Below are 27,336 nucleotides of genomic sequence, written 5' to 3'. Positions count from 1 at the left end.
AGTCTTAAAAATCATCTTATAACATTACTCTTATTTTCCCACTTGACAGTGTGGCAGTTGATACTCAGAGAGGGAAGGGCTTGTTAAGGTGGCAGAGATAGACTGGCAGGATTATATTTAAAGTATTGACTTAAGAAAAATTTTCATGTGTTTTTTTAAAATTCTTGGACCTTCCCTCATGAAGTCAGCTGGACATTTTGAGCTCAAATCTCAGGAAGCGATATTACAAATGAAACAAGATTATAAAATAAAATTTCCTTGTGATTTCTTTGTTTCAACAGCAAAAGTTTAAGGCGAATGTAAATGACTCAAGAACAGATGAAAAGCATAAGGACAAAACTAGATAAAAGCAGCTGTTTTTATCCTTCTCCCAATCTCCCAGCCTTAGTGAGGAAATAATTATATTTGTTTTGTGAAGAGAAAAAGACTTGAAAAGGAAGTTATGAGGTCGTAGGTGAGTTTCTCTTAAAGAGTCCTATACATGCTTCCTCGGGGTGCAGGTGGCAAGATTTCCCAGCTATGCTTTTATGTTTGAAAACACAGATGGGAACTGTGCCTCAGCGTGTCATGGGCGTTGTAGGCATAGGATGGTATGAAGACCCCAGGATGGAAAATGGCTCACTGTGTCCTGAGAGAGCCTTTCAAGAATGTATGAGATCCCATGTGTTGTAGAAACAGCAAAATCATCATGTAAACCCTGGAGTGGTGTGAAAGATACAGAGAAATCTGTATATTGAGAACAGGAATAAGAGATAACTCAGGGACAACTTTCATGCACTGATGACAGAGATTAGTTGGGTTGATGGACATATCACAAATGTTATCAATCAAATCCCACCATCCCTTTTTTTAATGTCACAAAATGAATTATATAACATCTGTTCTCTAAGAGGCTATTTTATTAGAATTAAATTCAAGGTGCACTTGTTTCATTTTTACAATCACACTGCATTTCCATATTTTTGCGGCTCTTTTCACTGCACTGGAACAATCAGGGAGGTGAAACAGGAAAGGAATAAACTCCCCAAGGATATCCTTGCACTTTTCATTATTTGGGATCTCAGAACAGCAGAACACAGCGGATCCTGAAACATAGAAGTGTAATAATAAAGCCATTAAATTCCTTGAGAAACAGTGATGTCAGCAAAGCAATTACATACTGTATTGAAAAACTGAGTTGCCTATCCCCACCCCACTCCACCTTCATCTAGTTTACCTATAAGAAATATAGGATGGGGTGAAAACAGGACTCGAACTCAGCTATAACAGGAAGACCCCAGCTTTGAGCACCATTCCTTCTGGCTACATAATCACAAAGACATCCAAACCCTCTGCTACAGCTTCTGATCAGCTTCCATCAATCCTAGAATCTAATCCCATGTCTAATTAGGGAAGAATAAATGGGTTCCTTAGTTCCTTTCTGTTTGTAGTGTGTCTACTACCTGCTAGATCCATTCCCCTCCTCTATTATTTGTTTCTATAATTTTAGATGAGTTTTCTTGACTCTTCATTCTTGATGTAAATGGGCTGACATGCTAGGTCTAAACCAACAAGGTATATAGCAGGCTAAAATTTAAATGCCTATCTTAAAATAAAAAGAAATCATAAAACAAGCAAACGGTATAGGTAGAGAAGTGGGGGGAGACTAGGAAAGAGAGATGTTCTTAAGAACCAGAATTAGAAAGTCAAAGAATTCATCACAGAAGTAATTCCTCATTTACTCCTTGTTACTTGCTCTCCACTGTCTCCAGCACTCAGGACAGTCCTGGCAAAGAGTGTACCATCACTCAATATGCATTGAGTATATAAATGAACACACTGAATAAACACTTCATCCCTAAAGGTATGCTAGCTGGAGCAGATTGACATTTGTCAAGAAATGATGTAGAAAGGCTTTGTGCCCTGGGTAGAGTCTGAACCTTTGCCTCGAAGATCCTTGTAAGATTTTATCATGCCAGTAATGTCAACTCATTTATTCTAGATCATTTCTCTAACCAGAAAACTATTGCATAATTGACCACTGTGGAGTAGACTGGTGCTTAGTGTTATACCGACTTCTCAAACATTTCTTTGAGATAGGTTAATACAGGTCTTTCCCAAAGAGAAACTTGCAGATAAAACCTTTTCTTATCCTTGTGACAACAGGAAATAGGATACAGTATATGAAAGAAGGTCTTCAAGTAGCCATCTTTTTTTCACAAAACCACTTAGGAATGTTTGAAAAGTCATTTTTTCTGTGAGTTCAGGGTAAAGAAGTTCATCAAAGAAAACACTCACGTTTTTCCAGCATGATACAACTTGAAAGCTTTGTGGAGCTGGTCAAAAGGCAACTGATGGGTTATTAATGGATCTATATTAATTTTATTTTGTAGGTAAGCAGTCACTAGTTGGGGAAAACAGTCTTTAGTTTTATAATCTGCAAAATAAAAAGGCTATTGTAATAAGATTTGAGAAATATCAAACTAACCAAAAGAAAAATAAGTAAGTTGTGGAGATGGGTAAAGTATTCTGAAAATTTGCCATTGATGAATTCATTTGTACATCAGAAGTTGTTGGCTTTTGTTGCTAAGTGTGGCTGCTCCAGACAGTTCTGTTACCTAGAACACCTTTGGAAAAAAAATTGGGTTGATATTCACATGTTATTGGGTTAAAAACTAATTAAAAATAAAGTAGAGTCTCCAGCCCACCTCCAGGGTTTAACATTATACAATGATTTCCTCATCTCTCTATTCACACACATTGAGATGGCATGGGAACTTTTGATCAGAGCAATGGATGGAGATGGGAATATTAATTAAGTAAAGCTATTGGTCAGTACTGCTCAGAAATAAGGGCTCCTATGGAAAGACAAATATCAGTGCCAAATACCAAGTTGGTGCCTGTAATTATCCAGAAAGCCTCGCTGTTAAAATAGCACAACAAACTTTGAGTCCACCAGTGCAGAACTGAACTTAGCTGGATTATTCCAAACACTGGGGAAACCCAGAAACTATTTTGTAGGAAAACCCAGAAACTATTTAAAATTTTTTATTTAAATGTAAAAAAAAAAAAAAACAAAAAAAACCTATTTAATTAAATTAACTAATCTGCAAAGTATACCAATTCATTGGAGAAGTCTTTGAAAACTTATACCATTATAGGGCTGTTTCCCAAAGGAGAAAATTTTTGAATTACGTTTCTACAAAGTTGAAAGAGATTTTGTGAAAGCAAAAACAACTGACTTACCTCCTAAACACACACCCTTCAGTGTCCGACCAGTGGAAACTGTTTGAGCAGAAAGGGAAAACTTTGAATTTGGTGGAGACACTCCAGTGATTATGCAGACACCATGGCTCACGTGGCAGGAGTCCCAAGCAGCAACCTGATAATGAAAATAATGACCATGAGTAGATGCCCACACATAAGGAACAACTATCTGCAGTGTTGGAAGGAATTGTGGAGTTCCTAGATTTCAGACCTCTTCCTAGGCAGATGCTACTTACTTTGAGCTCAGCTTCAACGCTGCCAGTGAGGGAATCTCATTAGAGAACCAGTAGAGTTTAGTGGTGGAGAAGGCAATGGCACCCCACTCCAGTACTCTTGCCTGGAAAATCCCGTGGACGGAGGAGCCAGGTAGGCTGCTGTCTATGGGGTCGCACAGAGTCAGACACGACTGAGCGAGTTCACTTTCACTTTTCACTTTCATGTATTGGAGAAGGAAATGGCAACCCACTCCAGTGTTCTTGCCTGGAGAATCCCAGGGACGAGGGAGCCTGGTGGGCTGCCGTCTATGGGGTCGCACAGAGTCAGACACAACTGAAGCGACTTAGCAGCAGCAGCAGCAGCAGAGTTTAGTGGTAAAGAGCACAGACCCTGCCGCAGTGTGACTTTGGGCAAGTTACTTAACCTCCCTATGTCTGTTTATTTGTAAAAAGAAGAAGAATACCAACTATGTCATAGATTTGTTACAAGGCTTAAGTTTTAAGTTACAAGGCTTAAGATTAAAACATTTAGAACGTTATCTGGCACAAAGTACTGTGTGTTTATTTAATAAAATTACCCGCCACCTCAAAGACCACACATACTATTATTCTTTGCCTGACCTTCTCACTTGTATAACTCTGTTCAGTTCAGTTATATTTAATAAAAACAAATATATATACATATGTGTGTGTGAAGCTTCATTTAAAAAAACCCAGTTTTTTAAGGGTGTGGAGTATACTTCACGTCAATCTATTTTGCTTCCTTTTCTGGTTCTTAACCTTCTATCTCGCCCCTTCCTGCATTTTGCCTATGTCTCTTTCCTGTTACATCACTGCATCTACTTCCTTCACCCTTTAACCATGTACATTAGATACACGCTGAAGTGAATCGAATGCCTACTTCTTTCCTCTACCCTGTCAGTTCTGAGTCTAGGGTCTACCTTATTCTCCCTGAACTTAACATACTGGTGCATAGGCTCATTTTTCAAATAATGAATGGTTCTGATACAGAACACACATGAATATCATATGTGAATTACATAATGTTGATACTTAAATATAAAAACATGTTCGTGGACAAAGAGCTAGGACTACAGGAAAGGAAATAGTGCTTGTTTAAACTTCATATATTATAGTGTCATATCTTTAAAGTATATATTGCTTTTATTTTTAAGATGGATATTTTACAGTGACTATACATTCCATTTTTAGGTCTCGGGTCCACAGGTCCAAAACATATGTTCAGGGGAGTTTTATACTTAGTGTGTCCCCACTCGCTAAGCAAGCATCTATAGACACAATTCGTTTTACTGTGCTTTGCATTTTTCAGATATTATGTTTTTTACAGATTGAAGGTTTGTGGCAACCCTGTGTTGAGTAAGTCTATCAGCACATTTTTTCCAACAGCATTTGCTTCCTTTTTGTCTGTGTCACATTTGGTAATTCTCACAGTATCTCAAACATTTTCACTATTATTATATTTCTTATTGTGATATGTAATCAGTGATCTCTCTTACTATTACAAAAAGATATATTGTAAAGTAAAACAATAAATAAATAAAACAGATAAAAAAACAAAAAGACAATGACTCTCACTGAAGGCTCAGATGATTAGCATATTTTAGCAATTAAGTATTTTAAAATTAAGGCATGTACATTGTTTTTTCTTAGACAAAATGCTATTGCATACTAATAGACTACAGCATAGTATATGTGGTGGAAAACCAAAAAATTACTTGACTAACTTTATTACAATATTCACTTAATTGTGCTGGTCTGCTTCTACTCACTGTGACCCAGACCCACACACCATGGTTTCTGCGAGTCCGATGGCCTCAAAGGCAAAGTCAACACTGATGCCTGTCATTTCCTTGACTGCCTCCTGGACGGGCTTCTTGAGATTTGAAGGGTTGAGACAATCTGTGACCCCTAATGCTCGTGCCCGAGGAAATTTTTCCTCGTTGATATCAACTCCAATGATTCTAGAAGCACCAGAAGCTTTACAGCCCATGACAATAGCTGAGCCGATTCCTCCAAGTCCAAAGACCACACAGGTAGAACCAGGAGTGACCTACAAATTCACAAGTCATGTGTGTGTTAGGAATCAAATCTGGACACTTGTATAATTAAGAAAACAAACAAAAACCACCATTGAGGCTTTTGGAACTATTGACCCCAGTTGAAACATTTGGACTGTTTTGGTCTTGTTTTTATGTTTTCTTGGCAGATCACTATAACATACTAATACAGCTATTTTCCTCACCTTGGCCGAGTGAACAGCAGCCCCATATCCTGTAGGCACCTCACAGCTTATGACACAAATCTTATCCATGGGAGCAGCAGCATCAATTTTTACCACCGAAATCTCAGGCACAACAGTATATTCGGAGAATGTACTTGTGCGGAAAGAATGATAGATCTTTTCTCCTTTGCAGGTGAACCTGCTTGTGCCATCCAGCATTAATCCAGAAGAGGGTAGAATGCTGTTCAGCAGTGACACAGACAGGCACAGCAGCGACCCAGACACACAGAGTTGTAAAGAGAGAAATGAACACCTTTAGCTCCAGGTCAGTGCTTGCACAATATAAGCGATTTAATAAAAAGTGAAAAGATAAACAAAAGATGGACAAATCTACTAACTCTTGCTTCTCACAGAAGTTTCCCTTGGGATTCAAGCAGGCACTGCATTCTCTACACTGTGGAACAATGAGTGTGAGGACTTTATCTCCTATATATAGGAAAAAAAAACCCAAAAACATTAGTTTAAAATATTATTGAAACACAATAGTGCAGTGATAAAAATTTTATTGAATGATTTGATAACTTGCTGTGGACAGATTATGACAAGTATAACATACCCCATAGCTATTTTGGAGGAAAAATCCTATAACCTGGTTTCAGAAATTTCATTATTATTTTGGGCAAATGATGGAAATATGGGGATATTCCTTGCTGGATAGATAATTGTAGGTCTGCTTTTACTCTGGAAATAAATAAAACTGGGAATGACCCTTAGAGATGTCATCTACTCTAACCTTTTGGTTTTCCTTTGAGAGATTTAAGTCTGCAGCGGTTGTTACCTGCCTGAAGCTGGATAGCAGCAGAAACCTTTCTATGGAGCCTGCTTGCCCCACGATGGCACAGGGACCCACAGCAGGTCTGTGACATGTTTTCTTCAGGGGACTGTGGTTCAGGATATTCTCAGTTCTAAGAGTAAAACGAATAGGTTTCTTTCTGCAGAGAGAGGCTGCTTCTGGAGCGCTTACTACAGAGGGTGGTTTTTAGGTTGCACAGTTTTAGAGTGCATACTGATTATGTGTGGGTCCAAAATTTAACCCTCCTGGGACCTAGGGTTACAGGCTGGGAAGGTGAAGAGAATTAATGAACACAGTCATCACAGACTTATAAAACTGTACAAAGCCTTGTCAAAGGTCTACAACCTTGTCCCTAAACATGTGTATGGTTCTTACATGTATTTGTAATCTTTTAAAAATCTCTTTGAGTTTATGAGACTTCCCTGGTGGTCCAGTGGCTAAGACTCCACACTTTCAATGCAGACAGTCGTGGTCAGATTTGATCCCTGGTCAGGGAACTAGATCCCCCACGCCACAACTAAAAATCCTCCATGCCACAGCTAAGAGCCGGTGCAGCCAGATAAATAATTATTTTAAAAAGTCTCTTGTAAGTTTAGATAAGGAACATCTTAACTTCACTGGCCCTAAAAAATTCCAAAGATACTGGATCTCAAAATCAGGAGAAGCTCAAATTCTGCTGCCTTATCCTGTCCCTCAAATATTCATCATTTTCCACAAAACTTTCACTGGGATTTGTTTAGTTAAAGAGGAGTTAGCTCACTAACTATTGGCATTATCTTCTTGGCGATGTGGAGAAGACTGCGTCTTTTTACTTCTGTCCCTCCTCCTAGGCCTAGTGTCAATGCATGGCAGGTACTCCATCATTGTTTGCAAAATGAATACCCTGACGATAGCTTTGTCAATGTCCTGACCACATGCCCTTTCTTAAATCTCATTGTGTGCCTGGTTCCAAGCTGTGAGGTTCTGTGGACTCTTCACATGTGTGATTCCTCTTATTTACTCTGACCATTTCAGATGTGCCAAGAATGGCTGTGTCAAGGTCCCTTGCGATATGCCTGGGGAAGAGTGTTTACTTATTTGATTCTTTGAAATATCATTATCATCCTGTCAACAAAGTTCTATTAATACATTCTACTTGATCAGAACATTCATTCGTCAAACATTCAATGCATTCCAAACCTGAACAGGCACTATACTAAGTATGTGGGGGACACTATATATATATAGAGAGAGAGAGAGAGAGAGAAAGAGAGAGAGAGAGAGAGAGAGAGAGCTGGCCCTCAAAAAACAAGCCAGTGGGACTACATTGGACTAAAAGACTCAGGCACAGCTAAGGAAACTATATAAACAAAATGAAAAGGCACGCCTACTGAATGGGAGAAGATATTTGCAAGCAATATATCTGATAAGGGACTTTCCTGGTGGCCAAGATGATAAAGCATCTGCCTACAGTGCGGGAGACCTGGGTTCGATCCCTGGGTCGAGAATATCCGATCCTCTGGAGAAGGAAGTGGCAACTCACTCCAGTACTCTTGCCTGGAAAATCCCATGGACAGAGGAGCCTGGTGGGCTACAGTCCACAGGGTCACAAAGAGTCAGACACAACTGAGTGACTTCACTCTCTGATAAGGGGCTTATATACAATATTTGGGCTTCCCTGATGGCTCAGATGGAAAAGAATCTGCCTGCAATGCAGGAGAACCAAGTTCCATCCCTGGGTTGGGAAGATCCCCTGAAGAAGAGAATGGTTATCCACTCCAGTATTCTTGCCTGGAGAATTCCATGGACAGAGGAGCCTGGAGGGCTATTGTCCAAGGGGTTGAAAAGAGTTGGACATGACAACGTAATAACACACACATGCAATATATTCAATAAGCTTATACAACAATGAACTTAACATCAGGAAAACAAGTGACCTGATTTAAAAAATGGACAGAGAACCTGAAGAGACATTTTCCCAGAGAAGGCATATACAGATGGCCAACAGACACACGAAAAAGTGCTGAACGTTACCACTCGTCAGGGAAAAGCAAATTAAAACCACAGTGAGATACCACCTCACACCTGTCAGAATGACTACTATCAAAAAGACAACAAATAAGTGTTGGTGAGGATGTGGAGAAAAGGGAGCCCTCATGCACTGTTAGTAGGAATGTAAATTGGTGCAGAAACTATGGAAAACAATGTGGAGGTTCCTCAAAAAATTAAAAATAGAATTTCCATGTGATCCAGCAATTTCACTCTTGGGTATTTACTCAAAGAAAACAATTAATTCAAAAAGATACATGAACACCAAGACTTATTGTAGCATTATTTGTAATAGCCAAGGTATCGAAGCAACTTAAGTGCCCACCGATTGACAAATAGATAAAGATGTGGAGTGTATATATACTATGCATATGTGTGCGTGTATATATATAGATATACACACATATATATACATACACCCAGGGGAATATTATTCAGCTATAAAAAATGAAATCTTGTCTTGTGTAATAACATGGATAAATTTAGAGGGTGTTATGCTAAATGCTGTTGTCCCAGGTGATGCAACGGTAAAGAATGTGCCTACTGATTTAAGAGGTACAAGAGACACAGGTTTGATCCCTGGGTGGGGAAGATTCTCTGGAGGAGGAAATGGCAACCTGCTCCAGTATTCTTGCCTGGAAAACTCCATGGACAGAGGAGTCTGGCAGGCTACAGTCCACAGGGTCACAAAGAGTCAGATACTACTGAGCGAATGAGCACACACAGGCAGGCTAAGTGAAAGAAGTCTGACAGAGAAAAGCAAATACCATGTCATCTCACATATATGTGCAATCTAAAACACAAAACAAAACAAGATGAAAACAGATTCATAGATGCAGAGAGGTTGCCAGAGGGGAGGGAATGAGAGGACAAAAGAGGTGATGGGGATTAAGAAGTACAGATCTCAAGTTATGAAATAAATAAGCTGTGGGGCTGTAATATACCAGCATAAGCAATATGATCAGTAATACTGAAATAACTTTTTTGGGGATAGATGATTACTAGACTTATCATGGCAATCATTTCATAATGTCTGCAAATATCTAACCACTCTGCAACACACCTGAAACTAGCATTATATGCATACACACACACACACACACACACACAAAGAATGTTCAAACTACCGTACAATTGTACTCATCTCACACACTAGCAAAGTAATATTCAAAATTCTCCAAGCCACGCTTCAATAGTGCATGAACCATGAACTTCCAGATGTTCAAGCTGGATTTAGAAAAGGCTGAGGAACCAGAGATCAAAATGCCAACATTTGTTGGATTATAGAAAAAGCAAGAGAATTCCAGAAAAACATCTACTTCTGCTTTATTGACTATGCCAAAACCTTTGACTGTATAGATCACAAGAAACTGTGTGAAATTCTTAGAGAGATGGGAATACCAAACTACCTTACCTGCCTCCTGAGAAATCTGTATGCAGGTCAGGAAGCAACAGTTAGAACTGGACATGGAATAACGGACTGGTTCCAAATCAGGAAAGAAGTACATCAAGGCTGTATATTGTCACCCTGCTTATTTAATTTAAATGCAGAGTACATCATGTGAAATGCCAGGTTGGATGAAGCACAAGCTGGAATCAAGATGCCGGGAGAAATATAAATAACCTCAGATACACAGATGATTCCACCCTTATGGCAGAAAGTGAAGAGGAACTAAAGAGCCTCTTAATGACAGAGAAAGAGAAAAATGAAAAAAGCGGACTTAAAGCTCAGAATTCCAAAACTCAGATCATGGCATCTGGTCCCATCATTTCTTGACAAATAGGTGGAGAAACAATGGAAATAGTGACAGACTTTATTTTCTTGGGCTCCAAAATCACTGCAGATGGTGACTGCAGCCATGAAATTAAAAGATGCTTGCTCCTTGGAAGAAACGCTCCGACCCATCTTGACAGCATATTAAAAAGCAGAGACATTACTTTGTCAACAAAGGTCCATCTAGTCAAGGCTATGGTTTTTCCAGTAGTCACATATGGATGTGATAGTTGGGCTATAAGGAAAGTTGAGTGCCAAAGAATTGATGCTTTTGAACTGTGGTGTTGGAGAAGACTCTTGAGAGTTCCTTGGACTGCAAGGAGATCAAACCAATCAATCCTAAAGGAAATCAGTCCCGAATATTCATTGGAAAACTGATGCTGAAGCTGTGGCCAATACTTTGGCCACCTAATGCAAAGAACTGACTCATTGGATAAGCCCCTGATGATGGGAAAGATTGAAGGAAAGAGGAGAAGGGGACATCAGAAGATGACATGGTTGGATGGCAGAGGATGAAATGGTTGGATGGCATGAATTCGATGGACATGAATTTGAGCAAGCTCTGGGAGTTGGAGATGGACAGGGAAGCCTGGAGTGCTGTAGGCCATGGAGTCCCAAAATATTAGACACGACTGAGCGACTGAACTGAACTGATAGGATCTTAATTCCCCAATCAGGCATTGAACCCAGGCTGTTGGCAGGACAGCATGGAGTCCTAACCACTGGACTGCTAAGGAATTCCTTTAGCATAGTATTGTGTGTGTGTGTCAACTGTATTTCAATAAAAAAGGAAACGGTGAATTCTTCTGCAGTTATGTCAGAATAAATTAACTTGCCAGATTATAAAATTTCCCTTTCTGCTGACAAATAATTCATTAGAAAAAAGTTTTCGCTGACATATATTTGACAAACAAAATTGTAAGTTTATATTGATTTGATACATTTATATTGCAATATGATTGCCATTTTCATATTAGCTAACACTTCTATTGTGTCATGTAATTATAATTTCTTTTAGTTTCAGTAACAATTAAAATCTAGTTACTTAGAAAGTTTAATGTTTATAATATAGTTTTATTGTCTATTTGAAAAATAAAGAAGCAGCCCCTGCTCCTAAGGAGATTTTAATCTACTTAAAAGTACACTGGTCCTATGGCTGTGGCTTAGCTCAGCCACTGCTACTCTGGATTGCTAGCACTGGCAGCAGAAAAACTGTGTGACTCTTGGAATCACTGGATATATTTATTACCACAATATGTGATTAGGTAAAACAATTTAGAGGCAAATCAACTTATTTCTCCTGTAAATATGTCAATACATTTTGGTGGTGGGTTGTTTGTGCAGAGGTTTTTGTGGCCCATTTCCTACCTGGTTTCACTGAGCTCACTCCTTCGCCAATACTCTCCACAAGTCCAGCTCCTTCATGGCCTGGGATGAAGGGATACTTCAGTGGGATTATTCCTTTTATAGCATGATCGTCAGAACCACAGATCCCTGTAGATATCATCTGGGTAAGAATTAAGGGGCAAGGATAAATTAGTTTGGAATTTTTCTTCTGTCTGAGACTTATTATGAATAATTTTTTTACATGAATGACCTCATTTGATCCCTATAATAATATTCAGAGAAACACAGGGCAGGTCTGCTGCTAAGTCGCTTCAGTCGTGTCCGACTCTGTGCGACCCCAGAGACGGCAGCCCACCAGGTTCCCCCGTCCCTGGGATTCTCCAGGCAAGAACACTGGAATGGGTTGCCGTTTCCTTCTCCAATGCATGAAAGTGAAAAGTGGAAGTGAAGTCGCCCAGTTGTGTCTGACTCTGTGCGACCCCATAGACTGCAGCCCACCAGGCTCCTCTGTCCATTGGATTTGCCAGGCAAGAGTACTGGAGTGGGTTGCCATTGCCTTCTAATTACCCCTAATTTAAAGATGTGGAAAGGAAGACTCAAAGACTTAAAATGACTCACCCACTCTCATGGTGCATGTTCAGATCTGGAAATAAACTAGGCTTTTTGAAATCTACTCTGTACACCTTATGTCATCAACTAGTTTTGCAATACGAGAGTCTGTTCTATCCAATGAAGGATTTTTGACCACGTATCCATAGCACCACCATTGAGAAACCCAAAATTTTAAACCCTGTATTGTGGAATGTTTTCCCAGTCCTCTGGGAAAATAGATTTTAAACTAGCATATTGAAAACATTAAGTTAATAATATAAAATGTGTTTAACTGTTGCAAAATTTAATTGGCATTGAGAAGTTTTAAACCTTCTCAGTTAATAGCCTAAGTTTTCTTGTCTGTGGATAGACTCAATCCACTTATATTGATCATAGAAGTGAAACATTTCCTGTACCATAGCCTCTGTATTACTCCTCTGCCAGGAATTCATCCAGAAAGCATACAGGCAGGGATACTGACTAGTTGTTTCAGTATCAGTAGTGGGAGTGCGGGAACACTGGGAACAGCTTTGATACATGAAATAAGATTTCCTTACACTTGCCTTCACAAGTTCAAAGATTTAAATTTACCTTAATACGAACTTCCCCAGCCTTTGGTGGCTCAACCTGCACTTCCTCAAGTGAAAGAGAAGAGTTTGTTTTCCAGGCAATGGCTGCCAGGCATGTGATTGTCTGTTGATACAAGGACAATAAGATGACATCATTTAGCGATAACATTTAACTTCTGATCATACAAATGACACTTACTTGCTATAATTTGTAACAATAAGAAAATCACACACAAAAAGAAAAGAGATCATTGCAATTTCAGACATAAGCTGGTAAAATTTTAGCATATTTCTTTTGAGTCTCTTAAAATATTTTTATACAGTAGAGATCATGTCATATAAGCAGTTTTGCATTTTAGGGTTTTTTGTTTGTTTTGTTTTAGCCAGTGAAAGCCACCATATATTGAACATTTACTGTTTGCTTCTTCTAAAATGTTTTCTCGTGATTTCAAAATGCTTTATAATTTTAAATAGCTGTTTTATATTTCATCATTTGAATATATCCAAATATTCTTAATCAGCAACTAAATCATTTCCATTGTTTTGACCATTATAATATATATTGTTTATAATTTTGACTTGCCTGGTTCCCTTAAGCAAGAATTACTAGGGGAAGGATAGAGACATGGTTAGAGTGAAACTGATTTCTAAGTAATTCTACAGAAAATTTGAATGATTTTGCACAACTCCTAGAACTGTAAAACAGTATCTGTCATCATTTTTCCCACTCATTAGCATTGACTGTACTCATTAAAAACAAAGTGACTGTCAGAAAAAGCTATTTCTTTTTATTAGTATTTTTTAATTTTAAGAATGTTGAAACTTTTTATGTTTATGTGAGTTATACATATTTTCTTCTTTTTGTGGAATGTTTGGTCCTATATTTTATGTAAGTATCCACTGGCATCTTGGTATTTTTTTTACTATCATTTGACCTATTTGTGCATTAAATGAGTGACTGGTTGTCCACTATCTTGTCATACATGATTTTTCCTTCTTGATTTTCGACCTTTAATTTTTTATGAAGCTATATGTGCATCTACACGACTGAGCAACTGAACTGAACTGAACACACATTAACATTTTGATTCATAAATGTATGTTTTCCTTTATTATTTAGTCCATTTCCATGGTTTGAGAATTCTCTCCATTGTTGATGTTGTTCAGTCACTCAGTCGTGTCTGGCTCTTTGCGACCATGTGAATGGCAGTGCACCAGGCTTCCCTGTCCTTCACTTTCTCTCCATATAAAGACCAAATAAATATTTGTTACCCTCTTTCTGACCTAAATCAAATCCCTTATGATTATACAGTGGAAGTGAGAAATAGATTTAAGGGCCGAGATCTGATAGATAGAGTGCCTGATGAACTATGGAATGAGGTTCGTGACATTGTACAGGAGACAGGCATCAAGACCATCCCCATGGAAAAGAAACGCAAAAAAGCAAAATGGCTGTCTGGGGAGGCCTTACAAATAGCTGTGAAAAGAAGAGACGTGAAAAGCAAAGGAGAAAAGGAATGATATAAGCATCTGAATGCAGAGTTCCAAAGAATAGCAAGAAGAGATAAGAAAGCCTTCTTCAGCGATCAATGCAAAGAAATAGAGGAAAACAACAGAATGGGAAAGACTAGGGATCTCTTCAAGAAAATCAGAGATACCAAAGGAACATTTCATGCAAAGATGAGCTCGATAAAGGACAGAAATGGTATGGACCTAACAGAAGCAGAAGATATTAAGAAGAGATGGCAAGAATACACAGAAGAACTGTAAAAAAAGATCTTCATGACCCAGATAATCACGATGGTGTGATCACTGACCTAGAGCCAGACATCCTGGAATGTGAAGTCAAGTGGGCCTTAGAAAGCATCACTACGAACAAAGATAGTGGAGGTGATGGAATTCCAGTTGAGCTATTCCAAATCCTGAAAGATGATGCTATGAAAGTGCTGCACTCAATATGCCAGCAAATTTGGAAAACTCAGCAGTGGCCACAGGACTGGAAAAGGTCAGTTTTCATTCCAATCCCAAAGAAAGGCAATGCCAAAGAACGCTCAAACTACCACACAATTGCAGTCATCTCACAAGCTAGTAAAGTAATGGTCAAAATTCTCCAAGCCAGGCTTCAGCAACATGTGAACCGTGAACTTCCAGATGTTCAAGCTGGTTTTAGAAAAGGCAGAGGAACCAGAGATCAAATTGGCAACATCCTCTGGATCATGGAAAAAGCAAGAGAGTTCCAGAAAAACATCTATTTCTGCTTTATTGACTATGCCAAAAACTTTGACTGTATGGATCACAATAAACTGTGGAAAATTCTGAAAGAGATGAGAATACCAGACCACCTGACCTGCCTCTTGAGAAAATTATATGCAGGCAGGAAGCAACAGTTAGAACTGGACATGGAACAACAGACTGGTTCCAGATAGGAAAAAGAGTTCGTCAAGGCTGTATATTATCACCCTGCTTATGTAACATATGCAGAGTACATCATGAGAAACGTTGGACTGGAAGAAACACAAGCTGCAATCAAGATTGCCAGGAGAAATATCAATAACCTCAGATGTGCAGATGACACCACCCTTATGGCAGAAAGTGAAGAGGAACTCAAAAGCCTCTTGATGAAAGTGAAAGTGGAGAGTGAAAAAGTTGGCTTAAAGCTCAATATTCAGAAAAGGAAGATCATGGCATCTAGTCCCATCACTTCATGGGAAATCGATGGGGAAACAGTGTCAGACTTTATTTTTGTGGGCTCCAAAATCACTGCAGATGGTGATTGCAGCCATGAAACTAAAAGACACTTACTCCTTGGAAGGAAAGTTATGTCCAACCTAGATAGCATATTCAAAAGCAGAGACATTACTTTGCCAACAAAGGTCCTGCTAGTCAAGGCTATGGTTTCTCCTGTGGTCATGTATGGATGTGAGAGTTGGACTGTGAAGAAGGCTGAGTGCTGAAGAATTGATGCTTTTGAACTGTAGTGTTGGAGAAGACTCTTGAGAGTCCCTTGGACTGCAAGGAGATCCAACCAGTCCGTTCTGAAGGAGATGAGCCCTGGGATTTCTTTGGAAGGAATGATGCTAAAGCTGAAACTCCAGTACTTTGGCCACCTCATGCGAAGAGTTGACTCATTGGAGAAGACTCTGATGCTGGGAGGGATTGGGGGTAGGAGAAGAAGGGGATGACAGAGGATGAGATGGCTGGATGGCATCACTGACTCGATGGACGTGAGTCTGAGTGAACTCCGGGAGTTGGTGATGGACAGGGAGGCCTGGCGTGCTGCGATTCATGGGGTCGTGAAGAGGCGGACATGACTGAGTAACTGAACTGAACCCTCTTTCTAGATTTTTATAGTTTGATTTTAAAATATTTAACTCTTAAATCTACCTCAAATTATTTTGTGTAATATAAATTTATAGAATCTAAATGAATTGTCTCAGCATGAACTCTTGATGAATTTTTCTTTCATTTATTCTTAAATTAGCACCTTTACTATAGAAGTTCTTCAATTTACAAGTTTCTTTTTGGAAACATAAATTTGTCTTACTGTCTATTCTTGCACTGACACCTCAGTAAATAACTTTTTGATATTTTTTAATACCTGGTGGTACTAGAGCCCTTCATAACTTTACTGGTGTTTCATTTGCAAGTTTACTGCATTAGTAACTGTAAGACATTATGAGCTGAGTAAACTATGTCTTCAAAAAACTTAGAAATCAATCAAGGAGATAATACATGTCTTATAACACAAAGAAAAGGGAAAAATGCCACAAAAGAAGTTCAAATAAAAAAATAAAATTATATACTTTATGGAAAACGTCTTCTATTTCAGAAATGATACACACTCAAGGTAGAAACTTGGAAAACTCAGATAAGGGAAAAGGAGGGAAAACTTCAAGTCTAGTACCCAGCAATCAGCATTTTTAAGATTTTATAAACAGATTAATTAAAACATTTTTTAAAAATTTTTATTGGAGCATAATTGGTTTACAATATTGTGCTGGTTTCTGTCAAACATCAGCATGAATTAGCCACAAGTATACATATGTCCCTTCCCTCTTGAACCTCCCTCACATTTCCCACCCCGTCTCACACCGGTCAGAATGGCCATCATTAAGAAATCTACAAACAATAAATGCTGTTGAGGATGTGGACAAAATGAAGCATTGTTTTTAAGAGTATGACTCTGGAAGGAACATAACGTCTAGTACTAGGAAACTGAATAAGTAAATAAATAAAAACAGCACAATCATTTCCTTGGAATGAATTTCTTTGTTAAATGATAGGCACATTTTTAAGGCATTTAGTACAACACTGTCAAACTATCAACCAGTAAGTTTCTATCAGTTTACTTTCCTAACAGTGGTGCATGAATTTCCATAGGGAGGAAAACATTGAGTATTATCCACAGAAATCTTTGATAAGCTGTCTGGAGAAAGTATCTTAGTTTTGTTTCAAAGTGCACTTTTTGGATAACTAATAAAGATGATATAGACCTATTTGAAAAGTAACACTTACCTTTCCCAAGGTGTCCATGAGGAGTCTCTTGTTTTTCTCTATGTCTTATAATGTCCCAAAGAATATCACTTCTTTGAATCTGCTCCTGGGGAAACTGGACTATTTATGTGCTGAGAGTAATTAAAAATAATTACATAATGACACGACAACATCAGGAAACCTGAGAGGTGAACGGTTGGCAAATATGTGAAAGTGAAGGATAGCAAGGAATATGAGAGAATGATTCAGGAGTGTGTCAACAAGGATGCTCTACTGGGGAGAAGCAGTTTGAAGAGAAGCAATAGGTGAAAAGGCAATGAAGTGATTATAAAAAAAGGTGAATGAACTAAGAGAAAGATCAGCTCATAATTAGTTAATAAGAATTTCTGGAATATCAAGTAATGCCAGGAATTGCCAGATGCAGGTGATACCAGTATAACACTGGGTCTCCAAGAGTCGAAGAGATGGAAAAGCGCAAGTAATAATACAAAATACTGTTAAAAAGCTGAGAAATAAGTGATGACAAAGACATGACAAAGACAAATAGATGACAAAAACGATGACAAAGACAATGTGAGGTCATTATGAATGATGAGAGATGAGATTCAGATGAGACTTGCCGTCCTTGTTACTATCGTGGTGAGTATCCTGCCTGTCACCTGGGAGACTGAGGTTCCCTGGAGGGGAGGCAACAGGCTCTTTGGAGCTTTCCTGGTGGCTCAGATGGTGAACAGTCCACATGCAATGCAGGAGACCTGGGTTCGATACCTGGGTTGGGAAGATCCCCTGGAGAAGGGCATGGTACCCCACTCCAGTATTCTTGTCTAGAGAATTCCATGGACAGAGGAACCTGCTGGGGTTGCACAGAGTTGGACTCGACTGAGCCACTAATACTTTTTCACTTTAGCTGCATTTTGGAGAAGGAATTTATGTAAAATAAAAGAGTAGGTAACATATTCCAAATAGGGGGTTAAGCTCAACCAAGGTAAAGTGAAACTGTGTAATGTGGGCTTGGAGTAATGCTGCTGATGATGGCGAAGCCGCTGCTCCTGTTAATAAGGATGATATTTGGCTTGATAGTTGGCTTCTGCAAGAGATAGATCAGAGAAGGCAATGGCACCCCACTCCAGTACTCTTGCCTGGAAAATCCCATGGACGGAGGAGCCTGGTAGGCTACAGTCCATGGGGTCCCGAAGAGTCGGACACGACTGCGTGACTTCACTTTCACTTTTCACTTTCATGCATTGGAGAAGGAAATGGCAACCCACTCCAGTGTTCTTGCCTGGAGAATCCCAGGGACGGGGGAGCCTGGTGGGCTGCCATCTCTGGGGTCGCACAGAGTCGGACACGACTGAAGCAACTTAGCAGCAGCAGCAGCAGAGATAGATACTAAGGCAAATATTAGATCAGAAAACATCAAGGGCACTGTTTATTAACTTGCAGAGTAAGAATGTGAGTTCTTTGCTGGTCACTCTGGCAGCCCTTGATTCACATCCCTTAGACATGATTTATTCACTGTCATTCAAAGCTTCCCTCGAGGAAGTCAGTGAAACAGCTTCTTTGATGAAAACCTTTATAGTTCGCAGACGCCATGAGGTGTGAGTAATTTAGCTGTCAGTAGGTGTGAGAGAATAGTTTGAAAGTAGATTCAATAATTACATGTCTCTAGGCTTGGAGCGTTTCTAGCAAAAGAACTCTCTTAACCCCCTAATCACGTGTTCATAACTCTCTGTTTTCTTTCGTAAGGGTTTCATAACTGCTATCTAATTTTCTCAGGGCCTTGACCTAATACTGCTTCTCTCTTGTTCTCCCTAGTAATTATTGAAGCTCGAATTTCAAGACTTGGGTGAGAAACTGGGCTGGGCAGAGAGGGCTGGCTTCCAAGCTCAGGAGAATGCTCTTAGGAGGCATTGCAAGTGCCTATGCTTTATTTAGGGAGCTATCGCTCATATAGGCAAGAAGGTATGAGAGTGGAGGCCTCTGAATGGGATTGAAGGGACTCAGTCTTGTTCATTTCTCTCTTTTTAAATAATACCCTGATCTCTAAGCTTTCTGCACCCATGCATTTACTCTTAGAATGTATACATTATTCCTATTCAGCAGTGCTTGGGCTGACTGACTTGAAATGAAGTCTGGCATGGATCAGAAGGTCCAGCTTGGCTTGTCTCTCCTATAGGATCTTGCTAAAGACCAAAACAATAGTCATTTGTTTCCTACCCTGTTGCCTAAATCTAGACCTTTATTGGGTGTATATTCTGAGCCCTAAGCAAACAGCCAAACAAGGTCAAGGGTAGGATTGCAAATGGGAGCAGAAACTCGGATCAATTCAACTTCAGTAGGATTTCCCTCTCTGTTCCGTGAGGCAGTACAGTGCGGTGGTTAAAAGCATGGGGACTCACACTAACAGACTTGCAGTCCAATCTTAGTTCCATGTCTTACATCCTTATGTCGGTAAGAAATCCAACTTCCCTGTCCTTCAGTTTCCCCATAAATAAAATGAAAATGATCATAGCAGTTCCTACTTCATAGGTTTGCTTTAAACATTGAGAGAGTCAACATGCGACAAATGTTTAGAACTGTGGTGGGCACATAGCACTGCCTTCCTGTAAGTGTTATCCATTATTATTACAGTGTCTCCCAGGATATTTTTTCATTTTCTCAGCACGGCCTTGCTTTTGGGGAATATGCCACAAAAAAGCCACACATGATTATGAAATCTAACAACTGCAATGAGAGAGTTCAGATTTCTCTCTTAAGTCCAAAAATGAAAGAAAGGTTCTTTTTGCTTAGCTTGGGTTGGGTGTTCACTCCTAGACCAAGGAAAACTGGCCAGAGTTGCAGGTTGGAAAAGAATTCTGTAGCTATGATCACAGCCCTGCTGACATTCCTGAGCAGCTGAGGGTGAACAGGGAGGATCAACAGGGAAAATCACAGGGCAGATTGGTTCCACTGTGAAGTATGATCACCAAGACAAATGAGATGTCAGCATTGCTTGGCAATCCAGCTTTTCCCTAACCAACTTGTTGTCCAATTTCCTGAGATAACTGTCCCACTTGCAATACTCATACCAAACATCTGACCGTCACCGCCCCCATCCCTGCCCATTTTCCTCCATCCCCATTTCGCTCGTGAGAAAGTTTACAATATCCTGAAAAGTCACCCAGTTGCTTCCAGCAAAAACCTGTCCCTCTTTATACCCAATCTACTAAAAGCTCTGCCAGCTCTGTCTCTGATGTATTTCTCTAATTTGTTAGTGTTTAATGTCTATATCCCTACAGTTCCTAGAAGAACAGAGGCTTTGAATCTCTTGCTATTTTTCTCTACTCCAAGTATCTGGAATGGTGCCTGATTCATTGAGTGAGTGTTGAAGTTGCTCAGTTGTGTCCAACTCTTTGTGACCTCATGGACTGTAGCCCCCCAGGCTCCTCCATCCATGGGATTCTCCAGCAAGAATACTGAAGTGGGTTGCTATTTCCTTCTCCAGGGGATCTTCCCGACCCAGGGATCGAACCCAGGTCTCCATATTGCAGGCAGACACTTTACCATCTGAACTGAAGGGTCAGAGGCCATCAAATGGACATGACCTATAAAGGCAATTTTGATGGTTTTACATAGAAATGACCTCTAATGGAAGAGAACACACATGGGAACTATTTGAGATACATTTCTATGTAAAATGTAGTTTTCACATAATTCAGCATTTTAAATAAGCACTCTGCAACCGAGACTAAATATCAATCATCTCTTAAGGTTTTCTACTATGTACCAACATCAAATCTACATAGGAACAAATGTTACTCCTGCTTTTCTCTTCTATATCAAATGTCCTGAAGCCTTTGTGTCTCTCTGGAGCGAGGCCGAGTTTCTGAAGGCACATTTCAGTATAAACATCATCGATGGGGTAGAGAAGGACTCAAGTCAGTCCCATTGTACAGTCTCAGGGCCAGGTGGCCAGACTAGAGGAATCCGCCTCCTCCTGAATAAGATGCCAGTGTAAACAACTTCCGGGATGTAGTACTTGAGTTTCTTATCCCGATGAGGTCCAGCATTATGAATTACGTCACCAATAAACAAATCTTTGGCTTTGTTCCCAGATAAGCCATTCAAGTAATTCAGGAGATGATGGGTGTTCACAAAAACATCATCATCGCCCTTGAACACGAACTCGGCTTTTGGGCAGGAGGTGTTCACCCACCTGAGAAAGAGTACTTCTTTCAGAGACAAGTTGAAGAATGTATCTCTGTAGTTCCACAAAAGAATGTCTTGGTGCCTCTCACTGTCAAATTTCAGCATATCTGAAAGGTCAGGATGGTTGTCCTCTGCGGGGGTCTGGCCCATTAAGAAGACTCGCACCACCGTTTGGTTCCCCACATTGGTTTCCTTGCCCCAAGATTCCCGAATCGCTTGCCTTCTATCGAAATGTGAAGTTAGGGACTTAATCGCCAGCAATAAGAAGGGCTTCTTTGCACACTTATCTGGTTGGTCTATAAGCAGTGAATAATTTCGACATCTCAAATATAGCAGAAAGTCTTTAAATCTGTCTGGTAAACTGTCGAAACCTGAAACTGCTGACATGACCCTCAGGTCAGGTTCACAGTAATTTAGATAGCTTATATTGGAGAATCCATATGCTTCTCCTGTCTGGTTGGCTAATGTGTTCAAAATGGGATTGAACCTCCAGTTCAGCTTTTCTTGTTCCTTGTTCCAATATGCCCGAGGAAGGTCAGCTATCTTTCAGAACCTTTCTTTAGGTATTATTACTTCCCCCTTTCCATTTGTTTCTTGGCTACTGCTTTTGGAGACTTCCATGATCAAATAAATGAAGACATTTACCATCAGGAGGCAGAGCCACCCCGCTGCCCACGCCGCTGGGCTGTCCCATAGCCTGATACATTAGTATTGATTAAGTGAATTAAAGTGGATGTTACCAGAGGGGACCCCCCTTTAGGCCAGTTGCTAGTCATGTGTCTGCATCTGCACTCATCCTATTCTCCTTCCTCGTTGCCTGTCTCCACTTACGAAGCGCGATGTTATCGATGTCTTCTCTCAATGTGGTTTGTCAGCTTTTTAACACACTCTACCACTGAAAAGGAAAGCAGAAACAAACCTTCATTGCCCAGAATCTTCCCAGCTGCCACTGGGAATCAAGATGGATGTGTATGTGGCTGTCTGAAGCGAGGGTGAAGAATTCCATGCCAAGCACTACTAATCTGGGCTTCTGTTGACTGGCCATGAGAAAGAACAATTGTAGTCAAGTAATTGGAACTTCTCAATCTGATTAAATAATGGATTGACTTTTAAATTTGAATAACTTGAATTTGACTTATAAAAGGATGCCGATGTCCATGTATAATTTGACTTTGTAATTTGGACTTTGAAGCTTTGGAGCATTTCTATAGTGGTGTCAGGCAGATATTTTACAGCCAGCAATCTACCAGGGTCACATTGTCTAAGAAAAGACACAGTTTAAGAAAAAGACCCTCTGCATTCATTGTCTCTTTTTCCTGACCTTCCTCTCAGTCCTTCAAACATGCCTTTGTGTTTTATACCCCTAACACTCCCCTGAAAGAGCCATTATTTAATCTTAATAGTGCTGCCCATTTTAATAAAGCCAATGAACATTTGCAGCAGTCATCCTGACAGTTCAGTATGATTGATCACTCCTTGGAACTCTTCCTTTGAATTCTTGCCTCAACACTCTCCTAATTTTTTTCTATGGTATTTGGCTGTCTCTTTTCTGATTTTTTTTTTTTTTTAATGTTTCATCCTTCTCTTCTTAGCCATTAAGTGTTATCATCGAGTTTTCTGACTTGGCAGAGCAGCCTTGCTAAGGTGGAGAATTCATCCTTCTCTGGAGCTCCAGTACCTCTGTTCCTAAGTCTTAGACCTGAATCTCAGCTATGGTCTGCCCTCCAACTTAAGGAGATTAGAAATGAAATGTTTCCCTTGGGATTGTTCTTTCATACTTTCTCTTTCTAAACCATTATCTTTTGTGTATGTAAATAACTTAAAAAAAGATGTTTATTATTTTTCTTTATTAAAGTAATACTTTTTCTTATTATAAGTGATATATGTGTACTTTAGAATATTTATAAAGTATAGAAAGCATAAAGGAAAAAATAACATTCTTATAATCTCATCAATTATTAATCACTATAAATATTTTAGAACTTTTTCTACACATATATAAATTTTATTTTTTCAAAGTTGACTGTCTTATATATATAGTTGACTGTGTGGTACATTGCTTCAGTCATGTTTGACTCTGCAACCCCATGGATTGTAGCCCACCAGTCTCCTCTGTCCATGATATTCTCCAGGCAAGAACATTGGAGTGGGTTGCCATGCCCTCCTCCAGGGGATCTTCCCAATCCAGGGATAGAACCTGAGTCTCCTACCTCTCCTGCATTGGCAGGCAGGTTCTTTACATCTTGTACAACCAGGGGAGTCCTATAGTTGACTCTCTCTCCATATGTATATGTATGTGTGTGTATGTATATATATATATATACACATACATGAAAGTGAAAGTGCTAGTCGCTCAGTCGTGTCCAACTCTGGGTGGCCCCATATATTGTAGCCCTCCAGGCTCCTCTGTCCATGAAATTCTCCAGGCAAGAATAGTGGAGTGGTTGCCTTTCCTTTCTCCAGGGGATTTTCCTGACCCAGTGATCAAACCCAGGTCTCCTGCATTGCAGGTGGACTTTTTACTGTCTGAATCATCAGGGAAGCTTATATATATATTTGTGTTCTGCATCTTAAAAATCTAAAATTACGGTATGACTACTTCCCATGTTTTTAAGTATTCTTCTAAAGCTTAACTTTTAGTGGCTTTATTGTGTTTCATCCACAATTACATTTCTTCTGCAATTTCTCTAGTTGTGATGAGCGGGAACTACTCTCTGGTTGCAGTGCTCAGGCTTCTCATTGTGGTGGCTTCTCTTATTTCAGAGCATGGACTCTAGAGTGTGTGGGCTTCAGTACTTGTGGCTCACAAACTTAGTTGCTCCTCACCATGTGGAATCTTCCAGTACCAGGAATTGAACCCGTGTTCCATGCATTGGCAGGAGGATTCTTAACTATTGGACCACTAGGGAAGTCACCATTTGTACTTCATCCTTGTTTCTCTCTCTATCCACATGACTAATGAGAGGGTAACAGGCAGGAAGGCCAGGGGTTTCCAAATGGAGAAAATAGGCTGCAAGTGTGAGACATATTTTATCTCTCTCTTAAGCAGCAGGAGGAAACAAACTAGTGATATATTTTCCCCCCGTCTCTAACAAATTTATTTATTTATTTTTTAAATTTTATTTTATTTAACTTTACAATATTGTATTGGTTTTGCCATATATCAAAATGAATCTGCCACAGGTATACATGTGTTCCCCATCCTGAACCTTCCTCCCTCCTCCCTCTCCATACCATCCCTCTGGGTCGTCCCAGTGCACCAGCCCCAAGCATCCAGTATTGTGTATCGAACCTGGGCTGGTGACTCGTTTCATATATGATATTATACATATTTCAATGCCATTCTCCCAAATCATCCCACCTTCTCCCTCTCCCACAGAGTCCAAAAGACTGTTCTATACATCAGTGTCTCTTTTGCTGTCTCATATACAGGGTTATTGTTACCATCTTTCTTAATTCCATATATATGCACTAGTATACTGTATTGGTGTTTTTCTTTCTGGCTTACTTCACTCTGTATAATAGGCTCCAGTTTCATCCACCTCATTAGAACTGATTCAAATGTATTCTTTTTAATGGCTGAGTAATACTCCATTGTGTATATATACCACAGCTTTCTTATCCATTCATCTGCTGATGGACATCTAGGTTGCTTCCATGTCCTGGCTATTATAAACAGTGCTGCGATGAACATTGGGGTACACGTGTCTCTTTCAATTCTTGTTTCCTCAGTGTGTATGCCCAGCAGTGGGATTGCTGGATCATAATCTAACAAATTTAAAAAGAGGTTTCTCTTAAAATACTGTGTTGCTGTGACACCTGGTTCCTCCTGAACTTAACTAGTCTCAAACCTTGAGCTCAAACCTTGAGCTAACCAATGCATTTTTCTTATAGAAATGTTTATCTTAAGCTATGTTAATGTGCTATGCATTTACCCCAGGCTCTGTCTTCAAGTCGGTTGTGCCTAATGGCTCAGAACCAACTTGAGATACTAGTATGTTATACTCAGACATTGTTCCCCTAATCTATGTAAATGAAACTATTTTTAATCTGTAATTACTATTTGGTAATCTGCCTTTCTACAAGATTCAGGTCAATTGTTTTATGGCCAGGGATGACTCGTCTGGTGCCAAGATTATCCCAAAATACATCTTATGGGTGAGGGGCCTCGTGCCATTCTTTGAGTTTTAAGACATTCCTTTCTTTCATTAACAGACTGCTAGTAACTATATAGGAGAAGGCAATGGCAACCCACTCCAGTACTCTTGCCTGGAAAATCCCATGGATGGAGGAGCCTGGTGGGCTGCAGTCCATGGGGCCACGACTGAGCGAGTTCACTTTCACTTTTCACTTTCATGCCTTGGAGAAGGAAATGGCAACCCACTCCAGTGTTCTTGCCTGGAGAATCCCAGGGACAGCGGAGCCTGGTGGGCTGCCATCTATGGGGTCACACAGAGTTGGACACGCCTGAAGCGACTTAGCAGCAGCAGCAGCGCAGTAACTATAGAGCATCCAGCTAAAAACTAGCAGGTGGGTATTCTTTCTGCCCCCTTCTGATGTCTATGTCAGAAGCTTTATCTCTTTTATACTTTAATAAAACTTTATTACACAAAGCTCTGAGCGATCAAGCCTCACCTCGGGCCCCAGATTGAATTCTCCTCCTCCGGTGTCAAGAATCCTGGAGTCTTCTGTGGTTCAGCAACAACCTTTCACTAACAAGGGTTTTTGTTTGTGTAATTCATTTGGAACTTACCACATACTCTCTTTTTTGTGGTCTGTTTTATGGGTGGAGACTACTCTCTGGATTAGATTTGAGTCAAGAAATTCAGAAGTCAAAACTGTAGAGTAAAACTTTTCTTCTTCTTCTCTTTTTCTTCCTCCTCTTCCTCTTCTTTTAGGAGAACTGGGTTTGAATCTTTATCCAGGACAGTTTAATGATGGTTATTTTTAGGGATTAAATTTGCTTAGATATTTTTAATCTTGAACATCAGTATTAAGTTGATTTCTATTCAATTCAATCATTATCAATCTTTCTTTTATATCAATCTCTATTTCACCTTGTAGAGCTGCTATCTGTCAAAACATATCTGTAGAGAGACTGGCGTTTGTTCCAGCACTCTCCTCCTCTTCATAGCACAGCAGTCAGACACCAATCAGTCAGCAAAGATGCTCACCTCCCCCAGTATTTCTTTCACTTTTAAAAATATTAATTAATTAATTAGGCTGCATCGGGTCTCAGATGTGGCACCGGGGGTCTTCACTGTGTCATGCCAGATCTTTCGTTGCAGCGTGCTCTCTCTAGTTGTGGTACCTGGGCTTCATAGTTGCTCTGGAGCATGTGGGATCTTAGACCAGGGACTGAACCCATGTCCCCTGCATTGCAAGTTGTATTCTTAACCACTGAACCACCAGGGAGGTCCCATCGTCCCTGGCATTTCTCCTCCACTCAATACCAATCAGCACTGACTGAACACCTCCTCATTCCAGGCACTCGGGTGGGTTCAGCAGAGTGACAAAGATGGGTAAGAGTTGGCCTCTACCTATGCCAGGAGGCAGTATGGGCCAGTGGTTATAACACGGATATAGATTTGGGAAGATCCTATCCTTACTATCTATGTGAACTTGGAAGTATTAACTGTCTTTGTCCGTTTTTAATCTACAAAAAGAGGGTTGAACAAATGAGGTAATCCTTTTAAAGCACTTCTCAGGGAGGCTGACAGATAGGACAACCCTCAATAAACATTCACTACAGTGATTATCCATAAAAAGAAGCTTATAATCTATGGGAA

General features: G+C 39.8%; 1 protein-coding gene and 1 pseudogene across 2 annotated transcripts; both read right to left on the bottom strand.

Moving 5' to 3' along the window:
* Positions 1-881: 881 nt before the first annotated feature.
* Positions 882-17,826, bottom strand: LOC109560318 (alcohol dehydrogenase 1-like). 2 transcript variants are annotated; one of them, XM_019962410.2, is made up of 9 exons: positions 17,381-17,812; positions 12,888-12,989; positions 11,727-11,865; positions 6,102-6,189; positions 5,725-5,944; positions 5,272-5,532; positions 3,226-3,361; positions 2,278-2,416; positions 882-1,085 (listed from the first exon to the last, which is right to left on the bottom strand). In XM_019962410.2, exons 1-9 carry the CDS (start codon positions 17,396-17,398, stop codon positions 1,061-1,063), a joined length of 1,128 nt encoding a protein of 375 aa, XP_019817969.2. In that variant the 5' UTR covers positions 17,399-17,812; the 3' UTR covers positions 882-1,060. The 2 variants fall into 2 exon arrangements, with proteins under 2 accessions (XP_019817969.2, XP_070647268.1); XM_070791167.1 differs by lacking the exons at positions 882-1,085; positions 2,278-2,416 and adding an exon at positions 2,519-2,606 and having other exon boundaries at positions 17,381-17,826.
* Positions 17,827-21,053: 3,227 nt separating this feature from the next.
* LOC109560124 (N-acetyllactosaminide beta-1,3-N-acetylglucosaminyltransferase 2-like) lies at positions 21,054-24,628 on the bottom strand (annotated as a pseudogene).
* Between the last annotated feature and the right edge of the window lie 2,708 nt (positions 24,629-27,336).

Source organism: Bos indicus, chromosome 6, assembly GCF_029378745.1.
Source record: "Bos indicus isolate NIAB-ARS_2022 breed Sahiwal x Tharparkar chromosome 6, NIAB-ARS_B.indTharparkar_mat_pri_1.0, whole genome shotgun sequence".
In the NCBI taxonomy this organism is placed as follows: Eukaryota; Metazoa; Chordata; class Mammalia; order Artiodactyla; family Bovidae; genus Bos; species Bos indicus.
The sequence above is the reverse complement of the archived record's forward strand: the minus strand, read 5'-3'. Positions and strand labels throughout refer to the sequence as shown.